This window comes from Herpailurus yagouaroundi, unplaced genomic scaffold (genome assembly GCF_014898765.1).
Source record: "Herpailurus yagouaroundi ecotype Mexico unplaced genomic scaffold, PumYag 193, whole genome shotgun sequence".
NCBI classification, from domain to species: Eukaryota; Metazoa; Chordata; class Mammalia; order Carnivora; family Felidae; genus Herpailurus; species Herpailurus yagouaroundi.
This window is the reverse complement of record NW_024412424.1, coordinates 1,612,453-1,637,566: the sequence shown is the minus strand read 5'-3', so window position 1 is coordinate 1,637,566 and position 25,114 is coordinate 1,612,453. Positions and strand designations below refer to the sequence as shown.

The window sequence follows — 25,114 nt, the reverse complement described above, 5'->3', positions numbered from 1 at the left end:
CCACTGGTCGGGCCGCTCCGCCCCGCCGCGCCCGCCGCTCCCCCGCGCGCTCCCGCTTCCGGGTTTCGGAGGGGCGGGGCTGGGGCGTGACGCCAGAGCGCCGCAGGGCGGAGCGTCCCGAAGACCCGCCTCCTCCCTACGGGCTCCGGCCACCGCCTCCTGCCTCTGGTGGGTGAAACCAAGTGTGAGGGGAACACAGCGAGGCGCGCGAGCCGGGTTCGCCCGCTGCACCCGCAGGCACGCTCCCCGAGGTCCGTGGCCACCCCTCCTATGGCGCCGCAATATGGCCCGGCCCGGAGCGAGGGGGCGGGCACACGGACTTGAAGAGCCGGCCTTTGAGTTAAAGGCGGGAAATGGCGGATTCGTCGGGGCGCAGTGCTGGGTGAGTTGAGGCGCCGCGGGCCTGGATTTTGTCGGTGCCGGCGAGAAGGCCATGGCCGGGAGCTGGTGGGGGAGGGCCAGCAGCGTTGGGGGTTGGGGATTTGATCCCTTCTGGACCCACCGAGGGTGCACAGGCTCGGGGAGGCGGGGTGCGGCCTCTGCGCATGCTCGGGAGCGTGGGCGCGGAACTAGACCTTGAGTCCCGAGTCAGTTATGTGGGTGCGGGGCGAGCCTTGGCTAGTGGCTTAACCTTTCTGTGCTTCCGCCTTCCTCCCCTGCGAAATCGGCGGAATGACGCCGCCGCTCAATCTTGTAGGCCTTGTGTGAAACTGAAAAGCTCTTACAACAGTGCGTGGCTCCTGAATGTGATCTGGGGTGATTACAGTTAACGTTTTGTAGTGGACAGTGCTGGGCCACTAAACTGTCTCCTTTAATCTTTCCAGTCTCTTTTTTTCTACGCATCCCATTTACAGGTGACATAATAGAGGCTCAGGGAGGGAAGGTCATTTGTCACAGCAGGAACAAGAGAGACAGACTTTGAACACTTGGCGGTGCCAGGTGTGATGCTTGGGCTGGGTTTGTTTTATTTGTGCTTTCGGCCCATGTTTATTGTTCCAGTGCAAATTGAAGTTAAATAGGCCGACTGAAATCGGTTGGGTTTTCTCCACCCTGCGTTATCCTGAGATTCCCGTTAGTCTCTCCGACGTTTTGGGGGGGAGGGGGTTGGTACCAGAGGCTGGCACAGGTGCAATGAACTCCCCCCCACATTGTTTGACTCCAGAGCCCTAGCTCTGACCCCATAGGGAATCTTTGCTCTGTCCCTTGCCAGCTCTGAGACTTGCCAGGGGTGACCTGTTCAAACCCTCAGGTCCTCGTCTGGAAAACAAGGATAAAGCAGGCCAACGGTGAGGTAGTTGCAGGATTGGGAGGATTTTGCAAAGGAGCAGAGCTTCCGGCACCTAGTGAGCATTTGTGAGGTTGCCTCTCCCCACTGTGGCCCAGCACCAACTTGGGGTCCTCAGAACCTGCCACACAGGAGGTGGCTGCCGTGAGCTGAACAGGTCACTTTGTGACCAGTGGGGCTTGTGTCCTGATGTCAGCAGGGGTTACAGCACCAGGCCCCTGCCCCGCCCCGCCCCTCAATGTGCACCTTCCGAGTTGCTGGTCTCTGTTCGTGGCATTCCCCCTTGCCCAGACGGGACACCTGGGAGGCATCGCTGACTCTCCTGATTCAAGGTTCCCTCTCCCCCATGACATCAGGCTTCATTCTTTCTTTCCTTAGAGATGAAAGGCACATAACATCAAATTAACCATTTTAAAGCAAGCGATTTAATGGCCTGAAGACCTTCACAAGGTGCAGCCACCAACTCTGTCTAGTTCTAGAACATTTTCACTAGCCCAGGAGGAAACTTTGTATGTATTTGCAGTCACTCCCCGTTCTTCCTGCAGCCTGCTGCCCCTGACAACCACCAATCAGCTTTCTGTCTCACTTGCCTGTTCTGGACTTTTCAGATGGAATCATACAAAATGTTGCCTTATGTGCCTGGCTTCTTTTACCTAGGATAATATATATACTTTTAAAAGGTTTATTTATTGAAGTAATCTCTACCCCCATTGTGGGGCTCGAACTCAAGCCCCATCAACTGAGCCCAGCCAGGTGCCCCCAGGATAATATTTTTGAGATTCATCCATTTTAGCATGTATCAGTACGTCTTGTTAGGGCTGAATAACATTCAGGGTTCCTTGGTTTCTGGCAGGAACCTATGGCCCATGAAGCAGAAGATATTTACTGTCTGGCCCTTTCCAGAGAAAGGTTACCAGTAAGGAGGCTATAGAAATAGATCTGAGCCTTTAAGCTGGGAAGTCAGGACTCTGCCAGCCCAGCCCAGCCCAGCCCAGCTTTCTCTCCTCCTGATCCCGTATCCCTGCCTGGGTTCCCTGCAAAGCCATAGGGCTGATCAGTTTCCATTTCGACATCATTCTTCTCCGCCCTGTACCCCTGGCCTTGTTGATCCCTGTCTCTGGACGTCCTTCGCCATGAACCTGAGCAAACAGGGCTTTGTCTCTCGCCTACCCCCTACCTCTTTGCCTGTCCGGGGCACTCTTCACATTGCCTGACGGGAAAACGCTGTTTTTGCCTCTCAGGAAGGAGCTCCGTCTCCCTTTACCAGGTGGGATCAGGAGCATACAGTTGGCACTTAAACGCCTGATGAATTAATGAACCCTTGACCGAAGTTGACATCTTTGAGGCTTGGCAAACATGCTCATTCTTACTCTTACCCCTCTGGGCCCTCCTCAGCTTCGGCCGGGCAGGAGCTCTGTGTCTGTGTTCCAGTGAAGGCGGCCCGGACTCGCGGACATCAGGGTGCCAGGACTGGGTTGTCCCGAGGAAGCCCAGGCTCCTCGCTGCCTTCCCTGAGCCTAGCCAACTGTGTTAACAAGACCCCCATCTCCCTCTTCTAGGAAGCCTTCCTCGGGGGGCCCCGGTACTCCTAGTGGCGCTAAGATGAAAGGAAGCAGAACACAAGGTGAGCAAAATTGCAAGCTACCTCACGATCCAGTTTCAGAAAGTGCTTTTGGGGAAGAAAAGCCCGGGCCGGAGCAGGAAAGCTAGGACTTTATTTCACACACACCTTCGTGTGATGCTGAATCTGGTCACCCAGCCCTGCAGCCAGGGGTGCGGCAGGTCCCGGTGGACGGTCATCCAGAGCAGCGGGCCCTTCCAGCCGTGGGGGGGGGGCGTCACGGGCTGTGTGCAGGACTCGCCACTAGGAAGTGTGGGTGAGGAGAGCATGAGCCGAACTTGTTATTGAACCCTGGAGTCTCCGTTTCTTCTCTGTAAGCGCCTCGGGGGCGTGCCCACATCTGGGGTCCCCGTGTGGGTCTGCAGTCACTGCTCACAGCCTCCCTTGACTCTTGGCAGTCAGTGCCACTTGGGGCAGTAGACTGGAGGATCCCCCTCGTCGGAGCTCAAGCCTCTGATACAGTGAACTGTTTTCCTCCAAGTGTGCTGTGGGCCAGTGCAGAGTTAGAGCAGAATTCGAGTTCCAAGGGACTGGAGGTTCATACGCTACAGTGCTGCTCGATGATCTCGTCTCTAACGTTTATTATGTTTACACGTGGTCTGGTTCTTGAACGCAAATTATATCCTTCGTCACAATACTGCTTCTGTGGAGAATCCACCCCTGTTTAAAACAAACATGTACATTTTAGTTTCTGGAAACTTGAAACTGCTTGTCAGAGATGTTCAAGGAACCCCAGGCCTCCGATCCTTCCAGAGGAGCAAAACCCTTTGCTGATGGTGTTGGACTGAAAGCAGGATGGTTTCCTGTGCTTAGAGGGGGTGGGGGTGGGGGGTGGGGTGTTCTTTGCCCTGATCCTCACTTGACGTCCAGCGGCAGACCCTTGGTGTATCTTGATTTTTTCGCCTGGCCCCTGCCTGGTCTTGGCCTTGACCCTTAGTGCCTCCTGCCCGATTGTCTGAGCCCGCTTACCCCACAGGCGTGGCTCTTCCATATCCAGGGCTCACTCGGGCCAACCACTAGCTCCTCGTCCAGCTCCATGCTCCCCATGAACTCTGGATGTACCTCCTTTCCACTCAGAGTTGTGGCCGCATCTCCAGCCCCAGTGAAAGATGAAATCCTGGCCTGGAGATCCCGTTGAGATCACCGTGTCACTTAACCAAGTTGTCAAACTGTGTGACGTTAATCGTGTCACTCTTTCTGGGTCTCTTCAGTAAAAAGGGACATCTCTGAGCTCTGGGTGTACCTAGAAAAAGTGTAGAATCGTGCACTGGATGCCTGGCTGAGCACCTACTCCCTACTGGGCAGTGGCATTTAGCCTTGAGCAAACCAGACTGGCTGCGCATCAGATGCAGAAGTAAGGAGACATGGGGTGTGTTGGGCCTTGTGGATAGAACAGGATGTGGGTGGCTTCCTGGTCCAAGGCAGGTGCTGGGCTGAGTGGAGCTGGGAAGGAGGGCAGGTGCAGGCACATGCCTGCTGGTTGGAGGGACAGCAAAAGTGGTCACGGTGGCAGGAACAGGAGTGAGGGCAGCGAGGTGGGAATAGGAGATGTGCGAGGTGCCTGGAGGCGCTCAGGCTTTACCAGCTAATGGATCTGCAAGGCAGCCCATTCTCAGCCACCAAGGGGGCAGCCGGCCAGGAGGACACAGGGTGTTTTAGGGAGGAGGGTGCCAGCAAGTGCTGTGCTCAGAGTGAGGACTAAGAATTGGTTGGTGGGCTTTGGGGCGGGTAGATCTTGGCGGTCTTGTCGAAAGGGGTTTCTTTGGTGCAGTGGTGATCGGGAAAGCCAGACTGGACCGGAGTGGGATTCAGGAGAGAGGAGAGGAAGAGGAGCTGGCATCGTAAAGGGGAGTGGAGAAGTGGGGGGAGAGGGTCTAGGTGGAGGGAGAAATAATGGCAGGAAGACCACTGGAGAGGGGGACTGGGATTGGGGAGCGGGGGTGAGGGCCGGGCTCTGGCACCTAGAGTGGAGGGTTTGCTTTACCCCAAAGCACAGAGGTCCCTCCACGTGGTGGGGCCGGGATATGGCCCTGAACTTGGGAGGCTGCTGGATGCTGAGGTGGGAGGGTCTCCTGGGGCTGCTTCTGTCTTTCCAGTGAAGTGGAATCTGGTCCCTAGCTAACTGGAGGGGTGGGCCCCTTGTGGGAAGTGGGAGGAGAAAGTGCAAGGGAGGGTCCAGGGGAAGGTGGGGGGGAGACAGAGCAGAGGACTGTGCGTGGTCACTGGGGCTGTTGAGAGACACCCCCTTGCTGCCGCAGAGCAGCAGGAAGGGTGCCTGGGGCTGCGCTGTCACCAAGATGTATGGCTTGGTGCTGAGCACGGCTCCCGAGCAGTCCTAAGCTAGGTAAGGGGGTAAAGAGGTGTGAAAGTCCTGTACCATGAGCGGGTCATACACAGACCTGGGTGAAGGAAGGGGTGGTTGGGGTCTTGACCGCAGAGAGTGAGCTGGGAAAGACAGGAGGAGGCAAATACGTGCGCCTCTGTGGAAAGTCTTGCTTCCTGTCCCTTCCCTGCCCCTGACTCCACTTTCTGCTTTGAGCTTATTCCCTCATATTCCTCCATCATAGCTCCTGCAGCTCTCTGGGGCTCTGTCCCTAGCCCAGCGACTTGGATGCTGCAAGTATCCCATCCATGTTGTTGTATACAGTTGGTGTCCCATACATGCTCGAGGCTGCCAAAGGACAGGATCTGAGAGGAGCAAGGAGGAACAGTTCTGCTGTCCCTGCTGTTGATGGGGGGGCGGGGGGGGGGGTTGGTGAGGGGGCATAGTACCGGGCTCTCCATGGCAGGGGTGGGGTGGGCCAGTTCTCACACTCCACTGTTGTAGTTTTGTTATAAACCAACAACGTGTCCCCCACAGGTGGAAGAGTGGTTGAGTCCCGATACCTGCAGTACGAGAAGAAAACCACCAAAAAGGTAACGACTGTTTTTTGAACGTTCTGAATAGAGTTCCGTCAGAACTTGGAATTCTGACACAAGTCACGTGAGCCAGGCACAGCATGGTCCCCGAACAAGCCTTTCGGGGATTTTACCCAGCAGCCTCTGTGATTGTCTCGTCCTTCGTTCCCAGTCTGGAGTCTCTTTTGTGAGCGGCGGTCTCTCTGAGGATCCCCTTTGCAAAGTCATGACCTCGATTGAAACCTGAAATTGTTCCTGCCTTTCAACCTGATAATTCCTTTCTGGATTCTGTCCTGAAACAGTTCTGTCGGGTGCCCAGCACACAGTCTTTGGCCTTGGCGGGTATTTATAGAATTTTAAGTTTATTTATTTTGAGAACTAAGGTGAGAGCAGGGGAGGGGCAGAGAGGGAGGGAGAGAGAGAAAATCCCAAGCAAGCTTCGCACTGTCAGTGCAGAGCCTGATGCAGGGCTCAGACTCACAAACTGCAAGATCATGACCTGAGCTAAAATCAAGAAGAGTCAGACGCTCAACCAACTGAGCCACCTAGGTGCCCCCTTGACTGGTGTTTGAAAAACACCTACCGGGTCTTCGAGAAGGACTACATACATAAACAAACTTAAGTAATGGTGTGACTTAAGATCCAACTTGAGGAAAAAGGAAACCTTTTCACAAACTGATGTCACTTCTTGGGCGTGGTTTGTTGTTTTCAACAGACTTAGTTTTTGTTTTTTTTTTTTTTTTTTTTTTTTAGAGGAGTTTTAGGTTCACAGCAAAATTGAGCAGAAATCCAGAGATTTCCCGTAGAATCCCTGCCCCACACCCTCACAGCCTCCCTGGTCAACACCCCCCCACCAGAGAGATGCACATTTGTAACTGATGAACCTACACGGACACGTCATCAGCCAGAGTGATTTTGTTGAAGTGATTTTCAACAAAAGATCACAGTCCGTGCCTCATGATTTTAATGTTGCCTTGCAGACTTGTTTACAGCGCCCTATGTGTCTCCCTGCTGAGGTAGTTTCCATCTCTAAGAGCTTGTCCATTTTCTTTCTTCTTTTTTTTTTTTTTTTTTTTTTTTTTCCATCTCTTAACATACAGTTTACGTAGAGTAAGGCGTCACTCTCCAGCCTACAGTTCTGCCAGTTTGGGCAAAAACTCACCCAGTCACAGACACACCACAGTCAAGATACCGAACAGTCTGTCACTCCCAAGATCCCTCGGTGCTCCAATGAAGCCAGCCCCACTGCATCCCAGGCGGTTACCTGTTTCTGTTTCTGTAGCCTTGCCTTTTCCGGAAGGTCATTTAAAAGGTGTCACACGGGATGCAGCCTCTTGCGTCTGGCCTCTTTCACATAAAGGAGAGGAGGTCTCTCCCTGTGGTTGCCTGTCACAGTGAGTGTTGGTTCCTTCTGATGGCTGAAGAATGTTCCATGCTGTGTTTAGCGTTTGCGAGGGAAGGACATTTGGTTTGATTCCCATTTTGAGCAATTGTGAACAAAGCCACCTCAAACATTCCTGTTGTGGGATTCCGTGTAGATGCGTTCTCGGGTCTCCCAGGAGAGGAATTGTAGGGTAGGTGTATTTTTGGCTTCGTAGGAAACTGCTCACCTGTTACCCAAAGTGGCTCCAGGTCAAAGTGGCTCCGCTGTGGAGAGTTCCAGTTGGTACTTTTGAGATGGAAACCATTCTGGTGGGTGTGAAGTGGTATCTTGTGGTTTTAATTTACATTTTCCTTAACAACCGCTGATCTTGAGAATTTTTTTTTTTAAAAAAAATTTTTTTTTTAAACGTTTATTTATTTTTGAGACAGAGAGAGACAGCATGAACAGGGGGAGGGTCAGAGAGAGGGAGACAATCGGAAGCAGGCTCCAGGTTCTGAGCCGTCAGCACAGAGCCCGATGCGGGTCTCGAACTCACAGACCGCGAGATCACGACCTGAGCCGAAGTCAGACGCTTAACCAACTGAGCCACCCAGGCGCCCCTGATCTTGAGTATTTTTTCATGTGCTTACTGGCCATTCCTGTATCTTTGTTGGTGCGTTCTTTCAGATCTTTTGCCCATTTTTAAATTGGGTTGTTTTCTCCTTGTTGAGTTTGGAGAACTCTTTCTCTCCCCTGGGCCCCAACCCTTTATGGTGATTTTCAGATATTTTCTCCTAGTGTGTAGCTTGTCTTGTCCTTCTCTGTAGGGTCTTTTGAGGAGAATTGAATCCTCAATTTTGACGAAGTCCATCTTAATGGATTTCTGCTTTCATGGGCCATGCTGTTGGTATCTCACCTAAGAAATCTTCGCCTAACGCAAGATCACAAAGGTTTTCTCCCACGTTTTCTTCTATGACTTCTATAGTTTTAGATTTTACATTTGGGTCTGTGATCCAGTTTGAATTAATTTTGGTATCTGGTGTGATAATGGAATTGAAGTTCATTTTTAAGTGTATGGATGTCCTCTTGTTCCAGCACCATTGGTTGAAAGGACCTTCCTTCTCCCATTGTATTGTCACCACCTCTGCTGACAAGCACTTGACCTTTTTTGTACGCATCACTTCTGGATTCCGTTTTTTCCCATTGATTTACGTGTCCTTAAGCCAGTTCCAGATGCCAAGCTCACTGTAGTCTCTAAATCAGTTAGTGTGAATTCTCCCACTCTATTCGCCAAACACTGGCTCTCCTAGTCCCTTTGCTTTTCTATGTAAGTTTTAGACTTCGCTTGCCTTTTTCTACCAAAATTTCTGCTGGGATCTTGAATGTATTGAATCTGTGCATCAGTTTAGGGAGGATAGCATCCTAAAAACACCAAGCCTTTCAATGTATGGATGTGGTACACCTATCCATTTATTTGGTCTTGTTGGCCTTGGCCTTCCTTTCCTTATAGGCCTTCCCTATATTTTGTTAGGTTTACACCTAAGTATCTGGTGGTTTTTAGTGCTGCTATACGTGATACTGTGTTTTCTTTTTCTTTTTTTTTTTAATTTTTATTTATTTTTGAGAAAGAGACAAGGCAAGTGGGGGAGGGGCAGAGAGAGAGGGAGACACAGAATCTGAAGCAGGCTCCAGGCTCTGAGCTGTCAGCACAGAGCCCCACATGGGGCTCGAACCCACAAACTGTGAGATCATGATGTGAGCCGAGGTCAGACGCTTAACCAACTGAGCCACCCAGGCACCCCTTTCTTTTTTTATAAATGAAGAAATTGGTTTTTAATTTGAGGTACGATTGACATAAGTTATATTAGTTTCAGGTATACAACATAATGATTCAGCATTTGTATATGTTGCAAAATGGTTGCCCCAGTAAATCTAGTCAATACCTATCACCATACATAGCTTTGTTTTTTCCTTACTGAGAACTTTTATATAGTGCTGTCTTTGAATTTCACTTTCCAGATTTGTTCATTGCTAGAAATGAGCTTTTTTTATGTTGACCCTGTATCCTGCAATCTTGCTAAATAAACTTTATTAGTTTGAGTAGCGTTTGGGATTTTCTTTGTAAATCATGTCATATCTGTAAGAAGAGAGTTTTACTTCTTGCTTTTTGATCTGTTTACCTTTTATTTTTTATTCTGAGACGTCCAGTAGGGGGTTGAATAGGAGTGGTGTCTACGCATTGAAATATTCTTGCTCTTTACGAGATTTTCTTTTGGTTGTATGTTATTGTAATGGTTTGCCAACTCTGCATGCCTTTTTTTTTTTTTTTAATGTTTTGGAGATTAATACCTGTACAAAATTTTTATTTTTCCTGATGACTGAAGTAATATGTTGTTTGTCTAAAACTGGCAAATGCAGGGCAGGGGGGAGGCATCTGGCTGGTTCAGTTGGTAGAGCACGTGTGACTCTGGATATCAGGGTCATGAGTTCGATCCCCATGATGGGCACGGAGCCTACTTAAATAAAATAAAATAAAAATCTTGTAAATACTATAAAGCATGTAGAATATCAGTCAACTGGAACCTGCCATGCCAGAGATAATCCTTGGTACACTTTTTGGTGTTTTCCTATATTCTGTGCATGTGAGGGTATCCTTTTTGACAAAATTAGTTCATCCTGCATATATGGTAATTACAGGTCAGAACTCTTTTTGTCTACACCTTGCTTCCAAGTAATAGCAGGTGCAAATTGCACAGACCATGAAGGGGCCCCTTCTCGTGCAGGGGAGGTGTCTTTTGCCCTAAATGTCATGTGTTCCCCTAACAGGCTTCTGGAGCAGATGCAGTAAAGACCAGTGGGAAGATGCCTGAAGGTGCAAGGAGAGTCCACCTGCTCCAGAAGAGCAAAGGTGTGTAAAGATGGAGGAGGGTGGGAGACAGCTCTGAAGTCCATTCAGTAAGGGATGAACACGGTGGTGAATTTTGTTTTCAAGTACGCTAAAGTCAACCTCCCTCTTTCTGAGAAGTGTCAGAAGCAGCAGCTAGTTAAAGTGTTTCCGTGTGAGGACAAATTTGCAGCATGCGGGGAGCTGTAGGGAAATGGCAGGGGGAAAGGGGAGGTTACGTCCTGTATGGCCCCGGAGAAGAGCCACCTTTCCAACATGGCGCTTCCTTGGTCACGTGACTATTTCTCGGGTGGGACTTCTGAAAGCAAGACTCAGAAGGGGCGTGAGGCCTCATCTTCCTGTCTCTCGCCACCTTGGGTTAGGTCTTCTTCGTAATGGTGTCCCCTGACCCGTTCTAGAAGCTGTCCCCAAAGTGATACGAAAACCTTGCAGTTTTCCTGATTGTAGACATAGGTGTTCCTTGAAAAAAAGAATGGAAAGTGGACAAGGAGGGTGGAAACTCCCTCATGACCCCCCACTCAGATCGTCACTGTGTATTAGGTGTTCCGTTGTAATCCCTGTGCCCATCCCGGACTCTGGGAAGGCCTCTCCCCGGGCGCTGCCTCCAGCTCGTCACGTGCCCACTTCTCCAGCGATCACCGGCAGCTCTTTGGCACGAAAGCAGCTCACAGAAAGCAAAACCGTTTCTTGGCCCATGCCTCCTTGTTCAAAACCGCAACAGCTTGGAGTCTCATCGTTAAAAATGAAGTACAGTTGACCTTTGAACAACACAAGTTTGAACCGCCTGGGTGTACTTATATGCGGGTTTGTCATAGTGCAGTGGCGTGAACGTATTTTATCTCGTGACTTCCTTAACGTTTCCTTTTCTCAAGCTTACTTTGTCGTAAGGGTGTGGTACGTATAAGAACGTACATAGAAGAGCGATACAGCGTGTGTAAGGATGCCGTGTATAATACATACAACATAGAAAATACACGCTGATTGACTTTATTTTGTCAGTAGGGCCTCCGGTCAACAGCAGTAGTTACATTTTGGGGGCTTGAAAATTTGCTGGTCCTGGTCTAGATGTTTGTCAGCATTTGTGCTGTTCTTGACCCGGGGGCATGACTGAGAAACAGCACGTGAAACTGGGGCCGGCTCTCTGGTCTCTCCTCATGCAGTTGGGTTGAGGGCCGTGGGTCAAGCCGGGAAGGCTGGAGTACAACCCAGAGGGGTCAGAAATGGGGCCGGCCACTTCCGGGGGCGCCTGGGTGGCTCAGTCCGTTGAGTGTCCAACTTCGGTTCAGGTCACGATCTCATGGTTTGTGAGTTCGAGCCCCGCGTCAGGCCGTCTGCTGTCAGCACGGAGCCCCCTTTGGATCCTCTGTCTCCGTCCACCCCACCTCCCCCACCTCTGCCCTTCCCCCGTGCGCGCTCTCAAAAATAAATAAACGTTGCGCTCGCTTCGGCAGCACATATACTAAAAAATAAATACACATTAAGGAAAAAAGCATAACCATGATAATTAAGAGAGACTGCTTATTCGAGCTCCATCGTCTAGCTCCCTAGGAGATTACTTTTCTCAGTGGAAATGCTGTCTGTACACGTGGATGACAAAACCTATAACCAGTGCAAAAACAATAGCAATAAAAAGTCTCATATCCCCCCTCACCCACGAGGTCAGTCGATTTTTGTTTCTCTAGAACTCTTCAAAAATCCTAACAAAGGGCGGCATACCCCACAGATTGTCATTTCGCTCTGTTTATCTCCACATACTCATTTCCTCAACTTCACGGCTGCTCATTAAAATTTTTTTTTTAACATTTATTTATTTTTGAGAGAGAGAGAGGGAGAGAGAGACAGACAGACAGACGGAGCATGAGTGGGGGAGGGGCAAAGAGAGAGGGAGACACAGAGTCCGAAGCAGGCTCCAGGCTCTGAGCTGTCAGCACAGAGCCCGATGCGGGGCTCGAACTCACGGACCGCGAGATCATGACCTGAGCCGAAGTCGGACGCTTAACCGACTGAGCCACCCAGGCGCCCCTCAGGGCTGCTCATTAAATCACTTTCTGTTTAGTTCCTAACGCGACAGAGAATTCCACATACTGTCTGTTCGTTTTGCAGCCTGCTGGAGCCCTTGCCTAGTTGAAGCCCGCAGTACCCCAGGGCCCATTTTAGACGGTGTAAGGCATAATTTCCCAGTTTTAAATAGAGGTAAAGATGAAGGGAACTCCCAGGGAAGATGAACAGTCCAGAAGCCGCTGGAGAAAGAAGGGAAAAGCACAGGGAAGGACAAGTACGTGGCGCGTACCAGACTTCCTACCCAGAACACAGCATTTTTCTATTAAGCTACGCAGAAAGGCTTATAAAGCCTGCGTCTCATTTCTAGTTCTACTTAGAAATCCCTTCAACCCGCTGGCTGGGGAGTTGCAAAGCTTTCTCAGCCTTCGGTGCTGCTCACCTCCCAAGAAGCTGAGTTTTTGGAAGCAGGTGGTAGCATGCAGAGAGGTTGCCGGCTTCCCGGCGGAGGCGTGCAGTACCTTGCAGACCGTGCTGACCTCTGGGGCTTCTCCCTGGGCCCACAGACAGCAGTGGCATTGGGAAAGGAGACCTACAGTCCACGTTGCTGGAAGGGCACGGCACGGCCCCGCCTGACCTGGACCTCTCGGCCATCCACGGTAAGCCGTCCGCCCTGCCCCTGCTTTCCCTAGCGGGGTGTTGTCCCAGTCGGCTTCCGAAGGAAGCTCCTCTCACCTTCAAAATGCTCTCCTTGGCCTTAGACAAAAGCATGGTTAGAAAGACTCCGCAGTTAGAAAAAACGATGTCAAAGAAAACCGAGTCGACGTCCTTCTCGGCTTCACAGAAGAAGAACCCAGTAAGTGTCCGAAATGAAAGGGAAGCTACTCGGTCAGAGAAAGCTGATACCAGCTCCTGCCCCATTCAGGTGCCACTCGAGGCCCTGAGGCTTTATGACTGAACGAGCCAGCCGTGCGTTTTAGGACAAACCGGAGACCACGCGTGTTCTCAGAATGTTCCTAGAGCTTACGTTTCCCCAAGTACACATACAGGAGTAGTTACGAATGCGAGATCACGTGAAAAATGAGATTTGGGGCGTTATTTGCCGATGCCGTGCTCGGGGAGGCCCGGGGCCGGGCCGTGTCCCCAGGGGAGGACAGCTGGGCTGCGGTCTCACGGGGGTGGGAGGCCCGAGACCTGGTTCCAGTGCGGCGGTGACCAGATGGGTGCCCCCTGGCTGGCCCTTCACCAGCCAGCCACGGGAGGGGGCCAGACCTTCCTCTGCCTTCTCCCAGAGTGCCCAAAAAGACTAAACTGGAAAGTAGACACAGTGGGTTGACCTACAGGAGAGAATCCTCAAACTCCTGAACTGAGTAAAGTTTGTAAAGGTTAGGTTTCTGCCCCTCTGGGAGAGAGAGCTAGATTTATACCAATTCGTCGGCAACCAAAAATGTCTTTTTCTCACCCTCGAGGGCCCGTCTGAGTCGATGGAAATGATGGAATCCCAAACGTTGCTCCTGACTCTACTGGCCGTAAAGGTGAGAATGGAGCCTCGCTCCCGCGTGATGTGGGTGGAAGGCGGCCTTTGTCAGCCGCAGAGAGGAGTTTCCTCCGGCCTGAGCTCTTGTTGCACACTCAACAGATGGAGAACAACCTGGTTCCATTCGAAGAAAAGGCAGAAAGAAACTTATTACTAATGTGCAAAGAGAGGGAGAAGCTGCAGAAAAAGGCCCACGAGCTGAAGCGCAAACTTCTCCTCTGTCAGAGGAAGCGGGAGCTGGCAGACATCCTAGACGCTCAGGTCAGCGGTGACCGGTCTCCGAGCCACGTGTCCCGGAGGGGTGGTCCCGGCGGGGAAGTTGGAGGGACTGTTGACGGTACGTGTCACTGCCGCCGGGCGCTCACTCTGCGGCCAGCTCTTGACACCGCTGGGTGTCAGTCTGTGACAGCTTCTCAGAGGACGGGGCTGTGACGTCAGGTACCAACCAGCCGCAGGGACCTGTCCCTTCATCACACACGTGCACGTATTCTTTAGGCACCTGTCGCTTGTGCTCAGTGACACGAAGATGCAGTCCGGGCCTCCCTGCAGGGCCAGGGTGCTGGTGGGAGGCGAGGTCTTGGTGCCGTGTGGTCAGCACTGGGACAGAGCCCTGGGAATGAGAAAACTCGAGTGGCGGAGAGGCAGAGAGGGAGAGAGAGAGAGAGAGGGAGAGAGACAGAGAGAGACAGAGACAGACAGAGAATCCCAAGCAGGCTCTGCACCATCAGCGCAGAGCCTGATGCATGTCTCGAACTCTGATCAGGGCCCACTTACCCTAACGACTTCATCTTAACTCCCGTTACTTCTGTGAAGACCCTGTCTCCAAATCAGGTCGTGTTCTGAGGTGCTGGGGGTTGGGACATCAACAGAGGAATTTGGGGGAACGCGATCAACCCATAATACCATGTGTGTGTGTGTGTGTGTGTGTGTGTGTGTGTGTGTGTGAAACAGAACACCCTGCGGCCAGGCCCTGACCTAAGATCGAGGTCTCAGTTCTCATGGAACTCACAGTGTTAGGAAAAGAAAAGACAAGTAAGCAAATGTGTCCTTACAACCCCCCACGAGGACCCTGACAGCATGTATGAAGGAGAAGGGGGTTGCCGGGGTAGTCTTACAAGGGGGCAGACATTTCAGCTCAATTCTCTGAAGCAGGAGGGCCCAAGCTCCCTAGGGTGAGGGCCTGGTCCTGGAATGTTCTGGAAACCATGTTCATAGGCGGCCTGGGCCACTTTGCTGTCGGCTGAGCCTTTGGAGAGCCGCCACACCCACGTAAGCTTCCTGGAGGATTCCTTAGGAGATTCTGAAAGAACGGCGTGTCTTCACCTCACATGGACCGTTGGACTCCCCAAGTGCGCGACTGAGTCTTGTCTGACAAAGCTCGTTCCCTCCTGCCTGCAGATTGAGATGCTCAGCCCCTACGAGGCTGTGGCCGAGCGCTTTAAGGAGCAGTACAAGACGTTCGCGACGGCCCTGGACACCACGAGGCATGAGCTTCCGGTGAAATCAATCCACCTGGACGGGGACGGGCAGCAGTTCTTAGGTAGGAAACAGGACGGCTCCTGGACAGGGAGCGGGTCCAGCGAGTGGCCCGTGCGTGTCGGCACTCCTTGTGTGCCAGCCACCTTTATCTGCTTGTGTCGCGTCACGCGGATGGCGCATCCCTCATCAGATGGCAGAGGACACGGGGGCCAGCAGAGCTGGGGTTTGTCGAGAGTTGTGCCCCAAGTAAAGACCGTGCTGGGATTTGAACCCGGGTCGGTGGAACGGGCCAGTAATTCCCAGCCCTGCTGAAAGGCACTCCTGGGGAGCAGCTGTAATTCCCTGAGACTGGGGGCGGGTCTCTTCAGACCTGCTGATCCCCTGCCTGTCCTTCCTTCTCAGCAGCTCCGTGGGATCCCTCGCTTGCCTAGGCTTCCCGCCTAATCCTTTGAAGAAATCAGCAGGCGTGCAGAGTGCTGTGCTCAGTCTTAAAATTCTCTTTAGAGCAAGTGTCCTCCCCAAACAAGTTTTCAGCCGTCCTGGAATCCGGTCATTTCCAGGCAGGGCCCTTGCCAGCCATCTAAGTATGTTTTGTCTGAGGCTGATGTACTAGGACATCTCCACCTAAAATCAGATGGGCTTTCCTTACAAAACTTTCCATAGACACAGTTCAAGGTCACAGAGGGTGTTGCTGAATTGGTAATCTCGGACAGAGATGGTTTTTAATCCAGCTTTTCCCAGTATGAAATAGGAAGCCAGTGGCGTGGAGTCTTAAGGAAGGAGCCTCGTGGAGCAGTTCTCTGTGTGCAGGCGTCCGGTTTTAGGATTACCACAGTGGCCGCGCACACCTGTGGCTCCTGGACTCCGCCTCTCATAAGTGCCATGGGTGGTTGCCAGGAGTTGGGGTTGGGGAGTGTACGAGTGTCCTGTGGCTCCTGGAATCAGTGACAAACTGGGTAGCTTAAAACAATAGAAACGTATTCCCATCAGTTCAGGGTCCCAAAGTCTGAAATCAAGGCCTCGGCCGAGGTGGACCTTTCTAGAGGCTCTGAGGGAAGAGGCGTTCCATGCCTGTCTCCTGGCTTCTGGTGTTGCCCCCGGTTCTTGGCTTTCCTTGGCTGGTGACAGCTTCGCTGCGGTCCACCTGTGTCTTCGTACAGCCTTGCCCTTGAGCATTCCACTTCTGAATTCCCCTCTTCTTAGAAGGATGCCGGGTACCGATCAGACCCTGCCCTGTGACCTCATTCTAACTCAGTTATGTCTACCAAGACTCCATTTCCAGGGAGGTCACATTCACAGGCACTCGAGATTAGGTCCTGAACGTGTCTTTTGGGGAGGGTGCAATTCAGACCCCCATTAGAAGTATTAAGAGGTCGGGTGTTTGGAAAAACCCTTCTCGAGGTCTCAAGCTGTTACTGTGTGCAGTTGTGACGTGTGTACAGGTGTGTGTGCCAGAAGCGGACAGGTGCTGGTCTCCTTAGAGCAGGTGGGACACAGTGTGGATACAGGCTGCTGTCTCGGGGGTGGGGGCACAGAGATCCTGCGGACGGAGAGAGGGAGCCACGGGCTTGGGTTTAAGTCGCTCGTAGCACAGACTTCCTTGGCCTTTTGCGTAGGTTTCTGTTGAGGACATCGAAGTGGCTTTCCAGGTCTGTTCCAGTGACTGCCTGCATGGCGGACAAGCCTGACCCACGATCTCAGGCCGCCATGATCTCCGGCAAAGGGGCACAGGGGCGGTACCAGCACGTGAATGTCGCCCTCCACCCGATCCTCTCTGCCTTTGAGCTTCACGTTGCGATGCGAGCGAGCATAGCCTAAGAGCATTCCAGTGAACGCGAAAAATCTAGTCAGCTGCCCAACCTTCGCATCCATTGCTTGGGGCGCCTTGAAACCCTTGGCTGACCCTCCCTTCTCCCCTCCAGACAGTTTGCAGCGTGAATTGACGACCACATGCCACCTGCTGGGAGAACTTGGGATCGGCAGTTTAGAAGAAAATTTGAAAGCTCTGAACCTGCTGAGCGAACTCAAGGAAATGACCCAAAAGAAGGATCTAGAGCTCCGAAGGTATTTCAGAAAAGATTTTAAGTTGGGAGCAGCTTGCCACACTCAGGAGAGCAGGCAGCTGTGGTTTTGCAGAGGCCAAGGGTGCAAGGGTCCACTGAGGCGGGGGAGGGGGGTTGGGTAAAGCACCTCCCGAGTCAGTGCAAACCCCTGTGTGCGTTCTCCAGCAGACATGGGAGAAAGGGGCACTAACGGCCCCAGCCCTTCACTTCCTCAGAGTGACAGCACTCCAGGTGCCCTTGGATCAGCTGTTCACGCTTTAAGTGTCTCCTGGGGTGATCTTAGAACTTGTTACTGGAGTGTAAATGCATGTAGAACAGGCACAGACCTTGACAGTATAGCCCGATGGGTTTCACATGCGTGTGCCCCAGGTCCCAGTGCTCCCCACAGCCAGCTCCCCCAGCGGCATCTTTCCCGCAGGGGATTTTCTTCACTCTGGGGCTTTCCTTCTCTTCTTCGGTATAAGAATCTTGTGGTGTTCTCCTTTGTGATGTTCAATTTACTTCCTGAAATGCCTAGAACACTGGAAAGGTACTCTTGAAGAATAGCCGGGTGCATACTGGGGCATTTGCTGCTCCTGTACGTGCCCTGAGATTGAAGGGGGACCCATCAGAGGGCTCCAGATTATAAGGGTCTCAGGTTCGGCTGGCCGGATACGCTCCTTTAGTGTGGATTTCCCCGCCATCGTGTATGCTGCGTGAGGACCACCCGGTTCCTTTGTGGCGTGGTTCCTGACACGGCGTCAGTGTTCCCGAGATCATCTTTTATGCCTGCCCAGTCCTGTTCTTACAGGCGTCTCTGGGTTCTGTTCAGACGGAGCTTCCCGCGTTTTCCCACAAACACACAGGAAGTAACCCCTTTCCCCACACCGCAGCCGTGAAGGCTGAGGTGCCCCGGCTGTCTGGCTCTTGGGCACAGAGAGCGAAAAGGCCTCACCTGCCCTGTTGTTTCTGCAGGAGCTTTGCCCAGGTGCTGGAACTCTCTGCTGAGGCAAGTAAAGAGGCGGCCTTGATCAACCAGGAGGCCTGGGAAGAGACCCAGGGCCTCACGGCCTCCAGCCAGTGGTATTTCAATCAAGAAGGCGCCTGCGGGGAAACTCTGGGACACGTCAGGCCTCCACTCTTGCTGGCCACTAGTGAGCCGCGCATGGTGTGAATCTGTGTGCAGGCCGTGTCCCCTGACACAGCTGGGGACCTCTGCAAACTGTCGGGAAGAAAGCCCGTCCCCTGCCACTGGCTCAGGGCACACGTGTGCTATGGTGGCACATGTGTGATGCTCTGGGAGCTCAAGCACTTTAGATGCCAATTCAGCAGAATAGCTGTTTTGTATGAGCATTTCGCCTGATACTTAAAAAATAAAACTTTTGCAATCGCGCCTTAGTTTCTACTTAAGCGGCTAGTGGAAGGCACGCGGTATCTTAAGTTCTAAACAGCTGGTTCTGAGCCTCGGGACAACGTCTGGGACGTTAGGAGTGTTTCACTTGCAGGGTGATTTCACGTCCTTCAGTGATTGGGCTGCTTCTGTCTACTGTCCGACAGCAAGTTGGAAGTTGGAAGTTCTCCACCCAGTCCAGAATCCCAGCACTGTTTGTTGCTGGACACGCAGACGGGCTTTTGCCATAAGCTGCGGTCCACACCCCACACCCAGGAAGGCGCAGAGACTCGGCCCAGCCAGCCCACCAGCCCCTGTCTACACTGCGTGGGATCTGGCCGTCTTGGTGCTCCCCAGGTAGCGTGCCTCCATTGATGTTTGCTGGTTCCCGTTTACTCGCCTGTGCCACAGCTCTGGGTACCGGCACGTTCCCCAGAGAGACCCAGTATCCGTCCCCATCACGCGTTCGAGTAAGAGAGACAAAGCCACTGTCCCTCACGCCGTTCAAACGGGGCCGCTCTTGTTCGGCTCTCACCTTTGTCCCACCGACCCGAGCAACCTTATCCGGGGCCTCCCCAGCAGGTTTGGGTTTACAGCTGCGGGCAGACCTGGGGAGACGTCCTAGCCGTTCTGTCAAACAGCCAGTGACTGAGACCAGCTCTTCCCATCAAGCCTGTTGAAACGTTCCAGTTTCTGTCCACACGTCCCCCATCGTTCTCAGCCTGCACGTTCCCAGTCCCTGCGTCCATTCAAAGCCCCCTCTGGGGCTTCCCGTGGAGTTTCCGTATCAGAGTTCCAGGAACTTCTCTCCCAGCCCCTGACCGCTTCCCACCCCCCTCCCCCATTTGTGTGCAGAAAGTGTTGGGTCCATAGAAGGGGACACCCAGGAACCCGGGTTCCTCAGTCGTTAACCTGCAGTTACCAACCTGCTTATTGCCCTGCAGGCCCTGTCTCCCCAGTTTTTAACAACCAGTGTTTCCAGTTTGCTGTCAAACTGTTACTCTGCGGGGGACCTCTCTCTGCCTGTTGCTGGATATTATGGGATATAAGCGTGTTCCCGGTCTGATGGAACATGACTCGGGCCCAAACTTACAAGTTCCGTTCCGGTTCTCCTATAACACTCTGGGCACCCACGTGTACCACGGGGTAAGCAAAGCCCCTTCAGAATTGGTGTCTCTTCCCGTCAGGACCCTTTTTTTTTTTTTTTTTTTTAATCTTTATTTATTATTGAGAGAGGGAGACAGAGTATAAGTGGGGGGTGGGGCAGAGAGAGAGGGAGACACAGAATCCAAAGCAGGCTCCGGGCTCAGAGCTGTCAGCACAGAGCCCGACGCGGGGCTCGAACTCACGAGCCGCGAGATCATGACCTGAGCTGAAGCCGGATGCTTGACCGATTGAGCCACCCAAGCGCCCCAGGTATGTCCTATTCTAATGCACCCCTCAGATTCCCATAGTGACTTCCACAGGGCTGCGTCCCGCATGGGCATCCCTTCTGTAGGCCGGCTTTCCCTTGCCATTTGCCGGATTCTATGCCCAGTGGCCACGACCCCCGAGTCTAATACCCCAGAGAGGGGGACTCTTGGTACTGCTTCAGTCTTCCATGGCCGCTGAGAAAAGAGTGCAGTTCAGTCCCCACCGGACTGATTTGTACCTTCTTTGGTGAGAGTGCTGACCTTCCAGACAGGCCAATAGCTTGGCCATTGTTTTCCATAAGCCGCGCAGCTCCTCGTCAGTTGAGAGCTGCTTATAGGGCACGCTTTTAGTGACAATAGAATCTGGCAGCTGTTCACACGGCTTCACAGCCCGTCCCAGGGGAAAAGAGGCTCCCTGCCCACTCATATCTCGGGTATCTACTCCTTCCATTTCCCCAGTAGCACGGTTGTGCGTGGAATTAGTAAAGTGTGGGCATTGCTGTCACCGATAGAGTGTTTCTCCGACACCATCAAAAACACGATGGGAATGGCAGGTTTCGAGAATATTTCATATCCTGGGCGCCTGGGTGGCTCAGTCGGGTCAGCATCTGGGCTTCAGCTCAGGTCGTGATCTTACGGTTCGTGAGTGCGAGCCCCACATCGGGTTCTTTCCCGATCAGGATCCCCAATCCGGATCCTGTGTCCGCGCCCCCCACCCCCCGCCCCCAGTGCCTCCCCCTTGCGTGCACATGCACTCTCTCTGTCAAAAATAAATAAACATTAAAAAAAAGTATTTCATATCCTTTAGTTACAGAAGCAGGCTTCATTAACCAGAAGTCTGGGAAGAGAACAAGGAAGTCCATTAGTGTTTCAAGGGAGAGAGCACCACTGGGAAATCTCGGGGAGAGCTCGATAGCATGCTCCCCTCAGGTGACAACGTGCTTCGTGCCTCCTGAACCCACACCCAGGCCACGTTCACTAACCCGAGTGAAGACCTCCCTGCAAACAGCTGGGAAAAGCACATTCCTACGACGCTTGTTCAGAGAGGGCTTTTCAGTGATCGGTACGTGATATTCAGTGAACTTGACCACTTTACGCACTTGTTATGGCTATCTGTACGGTCACTGGGTTTTTTTGATACTTTAAAAATGAACCCCTTTTGCTATTCAAGTCTCTGTTTTCTGTGTATAGGGGACTGCTGAAAGTTATGATACCTTTTTAAGTTTACTGACTTTGAGAGACAGCAGGCGCATGGGAGTGCCCGAGCAGGGGAGGGGCAGAAAGAGAAGGAGCGAGAGGATCCCAAGCAGACTCTGTGCTGTCCGCACGGAGCCCAGCTCGGGGCTGGATCCCACGAACCGTGAGATCATGACCTGAGCCCAAATCGAGAGTTGGACACCTAACCGACTGAGCCACCCAGGTGCCCCACGATATTGTGACTGATAGTAAGAAATAATGTGTTTGGTCTTCACCTGGATTTGGGGCAAAGCCCCTACCACCCTTGCAAACCACTAAGTGATGAGAAGGAAAAAGGTGTATTTTGCTGTTAACCAGGCGACTTTTGGAAAGCCCCTAGGTAACGAACGTAAGGATGGGGAGAACCAGCTGTGGTGGTTAGAGGGTTGGAACTCTGAGCCCCACCCGACCCCCAACATTCCCGTCTTCTGGGAGAGGTGAGGGGCTGGTGATTGAGTTCAGTTGCCAAGGGTCAGTGTTTGAATCAGCCATGCCCGTGGGATGAAGCCTCCATAAACCCCCAAAAGGATAGGATTCAGAGAATGCCTGGTCTGCTTGGTGAGCTTAAGGAGGTGCTGGGAGGGTGCACGTGCAGGGAGGCCATGGAAGCTACATGCCCTTTCCCCCCTACCTTGCCGGACGCATCTATTCTATCAGGCTGTCCCTGAGCCATATCCTTTTATAGTAAATTGGTGATATACTGAATGAGTAAGCAGTTTTTCTTAGTTCTGTGACTCACTCTAGCACATTAATGGAACTCGAGGGAAGAGGTCGTGGGAACCTCTGATTTTATAGCCCGTCAATCAGAAGCGCGGAGAACAACCTGGACTGGTGATGGGCAGCTGAAGTGGAAGACAGCCTTTTAGGATTGAACCCGGAGGCAGTGGGCCTGAACTGTCTCCGTGTAGGTAGTGCCCGAGTTGAGTTAAATTGTAGGACACCCAGCTGGGCGTCCTAGAATTTCTTGGTGTCGTGGAGGGAAAACTCACACATTGTAACTGGTATCAGAGTAAGACTTGTGTTGTCTGACACTCTTTGAACAGCCAGTCCTGAGCCTTGGGTATGGGGCTCACTGTGCAGCCTCTGTGTACGATGGGAAGGTTATGCTCAGAAAATGTTTATATTGGAGGAGGCTTAAAGGGTAGACAGTGTTTTCGTGAATGCACCCATCTAACTCATCCTTTCTGCTTTCCCTCTTCAAACACTGTTAGGGCTGAGGATAAAGAAAAAAAGAGGTTTATTCAAACAAGATGGTGGAAAATAAAGCATGATTATATCGATTGATGCAGAAAAGGCACTTTGCAAGATGCAACACCCTTTCATAATAAAAGCACTCAACAAAGCGACTTAGGGAAGCTACCTCAACATAATAAAGGCCATATATGAAGAACCCACAGATCACATCACACGTCATACTCAACATACTCAACAGTGAAAGACTGAAAGACTTTCCTCTAAAATTAGAAGCAAGGATCTCCACTTCCACCGCTTTTATTAAACATAGTACTATGGAAGTCTCAGCCAGGGCAATGAGGTAAGAAGAGTAAAAGCCATCCCGGTAGGAATTGAGGAATTAAAATCACATCTGTTTGCAAATGACATGATAGTATACGAAGAATCCTAAAATTACACACACACACACACAACTGTGAGAACTAATAAATGAATTCAGCAAAGTTGCAGGATACGAAATCAACACTCAGAATTCAGTTGTGTTTCTATACACTAACAATGAACAATCCAAAAGAGAAATTAAGAAAATAATCCACTTGCAAGAGGACCACAAAGAATAAAATACTTAGGAATAAACTTAACCAAGAAAGCAAAAGACATGTAAACTAAAAACTAGAAAACTTTAGTGAAAGAAAGAAGACACAAATAAATGGAAAGACATCCCATGTTCATAGACTGGAAGTCGTAATGTTGTTAAGATGTCACTATTGCCCTAAGTGATCTATAGATGTAATGAGTCCCTGTCAAAAGGCCAACAGCATTTTTTAAGAGAACGAATAAAATCCTTCCCAAAAATGCATATGGCACCTCAAGGGTAACAAAGTTGGGAGGTCTCAATTTGTGATTTCAAAACTTACTCCAAAGCTACAATAAAATAGTATGGTGCTGGCATAAAGACAAACATGTAGAACAATGGAATAGAATAGAGGGCCCAGCAGTAAAACCTCACATATATAGTCAAATTATTTTCAGTGAGGGTGCCAAGACCATTCAGTGAGGCAAGAGGAGTCTCTGCAACAAATGGTGCTGGAAAAACTGGATATCCACATGCAAAAGAATGAAATTGAGGGGCGCCTGGGTGGCTCAGTCGGTTGAGCGTCCAGCTTCAGCTCAGGTCATGATCTCGTGGTCTGTGGGTTCGAGCCCCGCGTCGGGCTCTGTGCTGACAGCTCAGAGCCTGGAGCCTGCTTTGGATTCTGTGTCCCCCCTCTTTCTCTGCCCCTCCTCCATTCATGCTCTGTCTCTCCCTGTCTCAGAAGTAAATAAACATTAAAAAAATAAAAAAAGAATGAAGTTGACCCCTTACTTAGCACCATACACAAATGGTAAATTAAAATGATCAAAGACCTAAACATTAGACCTAAAATGATAAAACTTGGAAGAAAACAGAGGAGGGGGGGTGCCTGGCTGGCTCAGTCAGTAGAATGTGCAACTCTTGATCTCAGGGTTGTGAGTTCGAGCCCCACGTTTGGTGTAAAGATTACTTAAAAAAGAAAAAAAAAAAATTAAACAGGGAAAAGCTTCACGACATTGGATTTGGCAAGGATTTCCCAGCTGTGACACCAAAAGCACAGGAAACAAAAGTACAAACAGACAAAGTGGACTGCATCAAAATTTTAAAATTCTGTGCATCAAAGGACATGAACAGAGTGCAAAGGCAACCTGTGAAATGGTAAACAATATTCACTGAACATATATATGGGAAGGGACTACTATCCAGAGTACATAAAGAACTCCTGTAACTCAACAACAGCAACCAAAAACCCCCCAAATAATCGAAGGAAGAGACAAAGGACTCGAACCGACCATTCTCCAAATGTGGTACGCAAATGGCCAACAAACCTATAAAGATGCTCAACATCATAGTCATAAGGGGAAATGCGGATCGAAACCATAATGAGATACCACCTCACACCCATCCGATGGCTACTATCAAAATGGCAAGTGTTGGCGAAGATGGGAGACGTTGGAACCCTTGTGCGCTATGGGTGGGAATGTAAAAGTGATGTGGCCACTGTGGAAAGCGGTATGATGGCTCCTCAGAAAATTAAGAATATAACCGCCGTAGATTCAAGCAATTCTGCTTTTGGGTATATATCCAAAGGAAATGAAAGCAAGACCTTGAGGAGATTTTTGCACACCCGTGTTCACAGCCACACTCAGAACAGCCAAGGTGTGGAAGCAACCCATGTGGCCGTAGGCAGACGGATGGATTAACAAAATGTGACCTACCTACACAGAGGAATATTATTCAACCTTAAAAGAGGAAGGAAATTCTGGCACATGCCACAGTGTGGATGGACCTTGAGGACATTATGCTAAGTGCAATGAACCAGCCACAAAAGGATAAATACTGTGTGATTCCACTTAATACGAGGCCCCTAGAGTAGTCTCGTTCAAAGAGATTGAAGGTAGACGGGGGGGGGGGAGGGTTGGGGAGTCAGTGCTTCGTGGGGACACAGTTTCAGTTTTGCAAAATGACTGCTTGCATAACAACGTGAATATACTCAACACCACTGAACTGTCTGCTTGGAAGTGGTTAAGACGGTAAATTTCATGCATTTCTCACCACAATAAAAAAATGTAAACGATACGGGGAGGGTCATTCTTCACACTCCAGGAGGAAGGTAGAGAGAATAGCGGCAGAAGAAACTGCCAAGATGTGTGTGTGGTGAAGAATTAACCTGGCCTGAGAGAGGTCGGGCCTTTGCTCTT

The 25,114-nt window shown here is 51.1% G+C and overlaps 1 protein-coding gene across 1 annotated transcript in view; it reads left to right on the top strand.

Annotated features, from left to right (window-relative positions):
- HAUS8 (HAUS augmin like complex subunit 8) overlaps positions 1 to 18,521 on the top strand; it is a 20,351-nt gene extending 1,830 nt beyond the window's left edge. The window contains 10 exon segments of the mRNA XM_040444849.1: positions 2,845 to 2,909; positions 5,767 to 5,822; positions 9,994 to 10,075; positions 12,637 to 12,729; positions 12,832 to 12,926; positions 13,540 to 13,605; positions 13,710 to 13,868; positions 15,006 to 15,147; positions 17,009 to 17,150; positions 18,104 to 18,521. Of these exon segments, the coding sequence (XP_040300783.1) occupies positions 2,845 to 2,909; positions 5,767 to 5,822; positions 9,994 to 10,075; positions 12,637 to 12,729; positions 12,832 to 12,926; positions 13,540 to 13,605; positions 13,710 to 13,868; positions 15,006 to 15,147; positions 17,009 to 17,150; positions 18,104 to 18,302 (1,099 nt within the window). The 3' untranslated portion in view covers positions 18,303 to 18,521.
- The last annotated feature ends 6,593 nt before the right edge of the window (positions 18,522 to 25,114 follow it).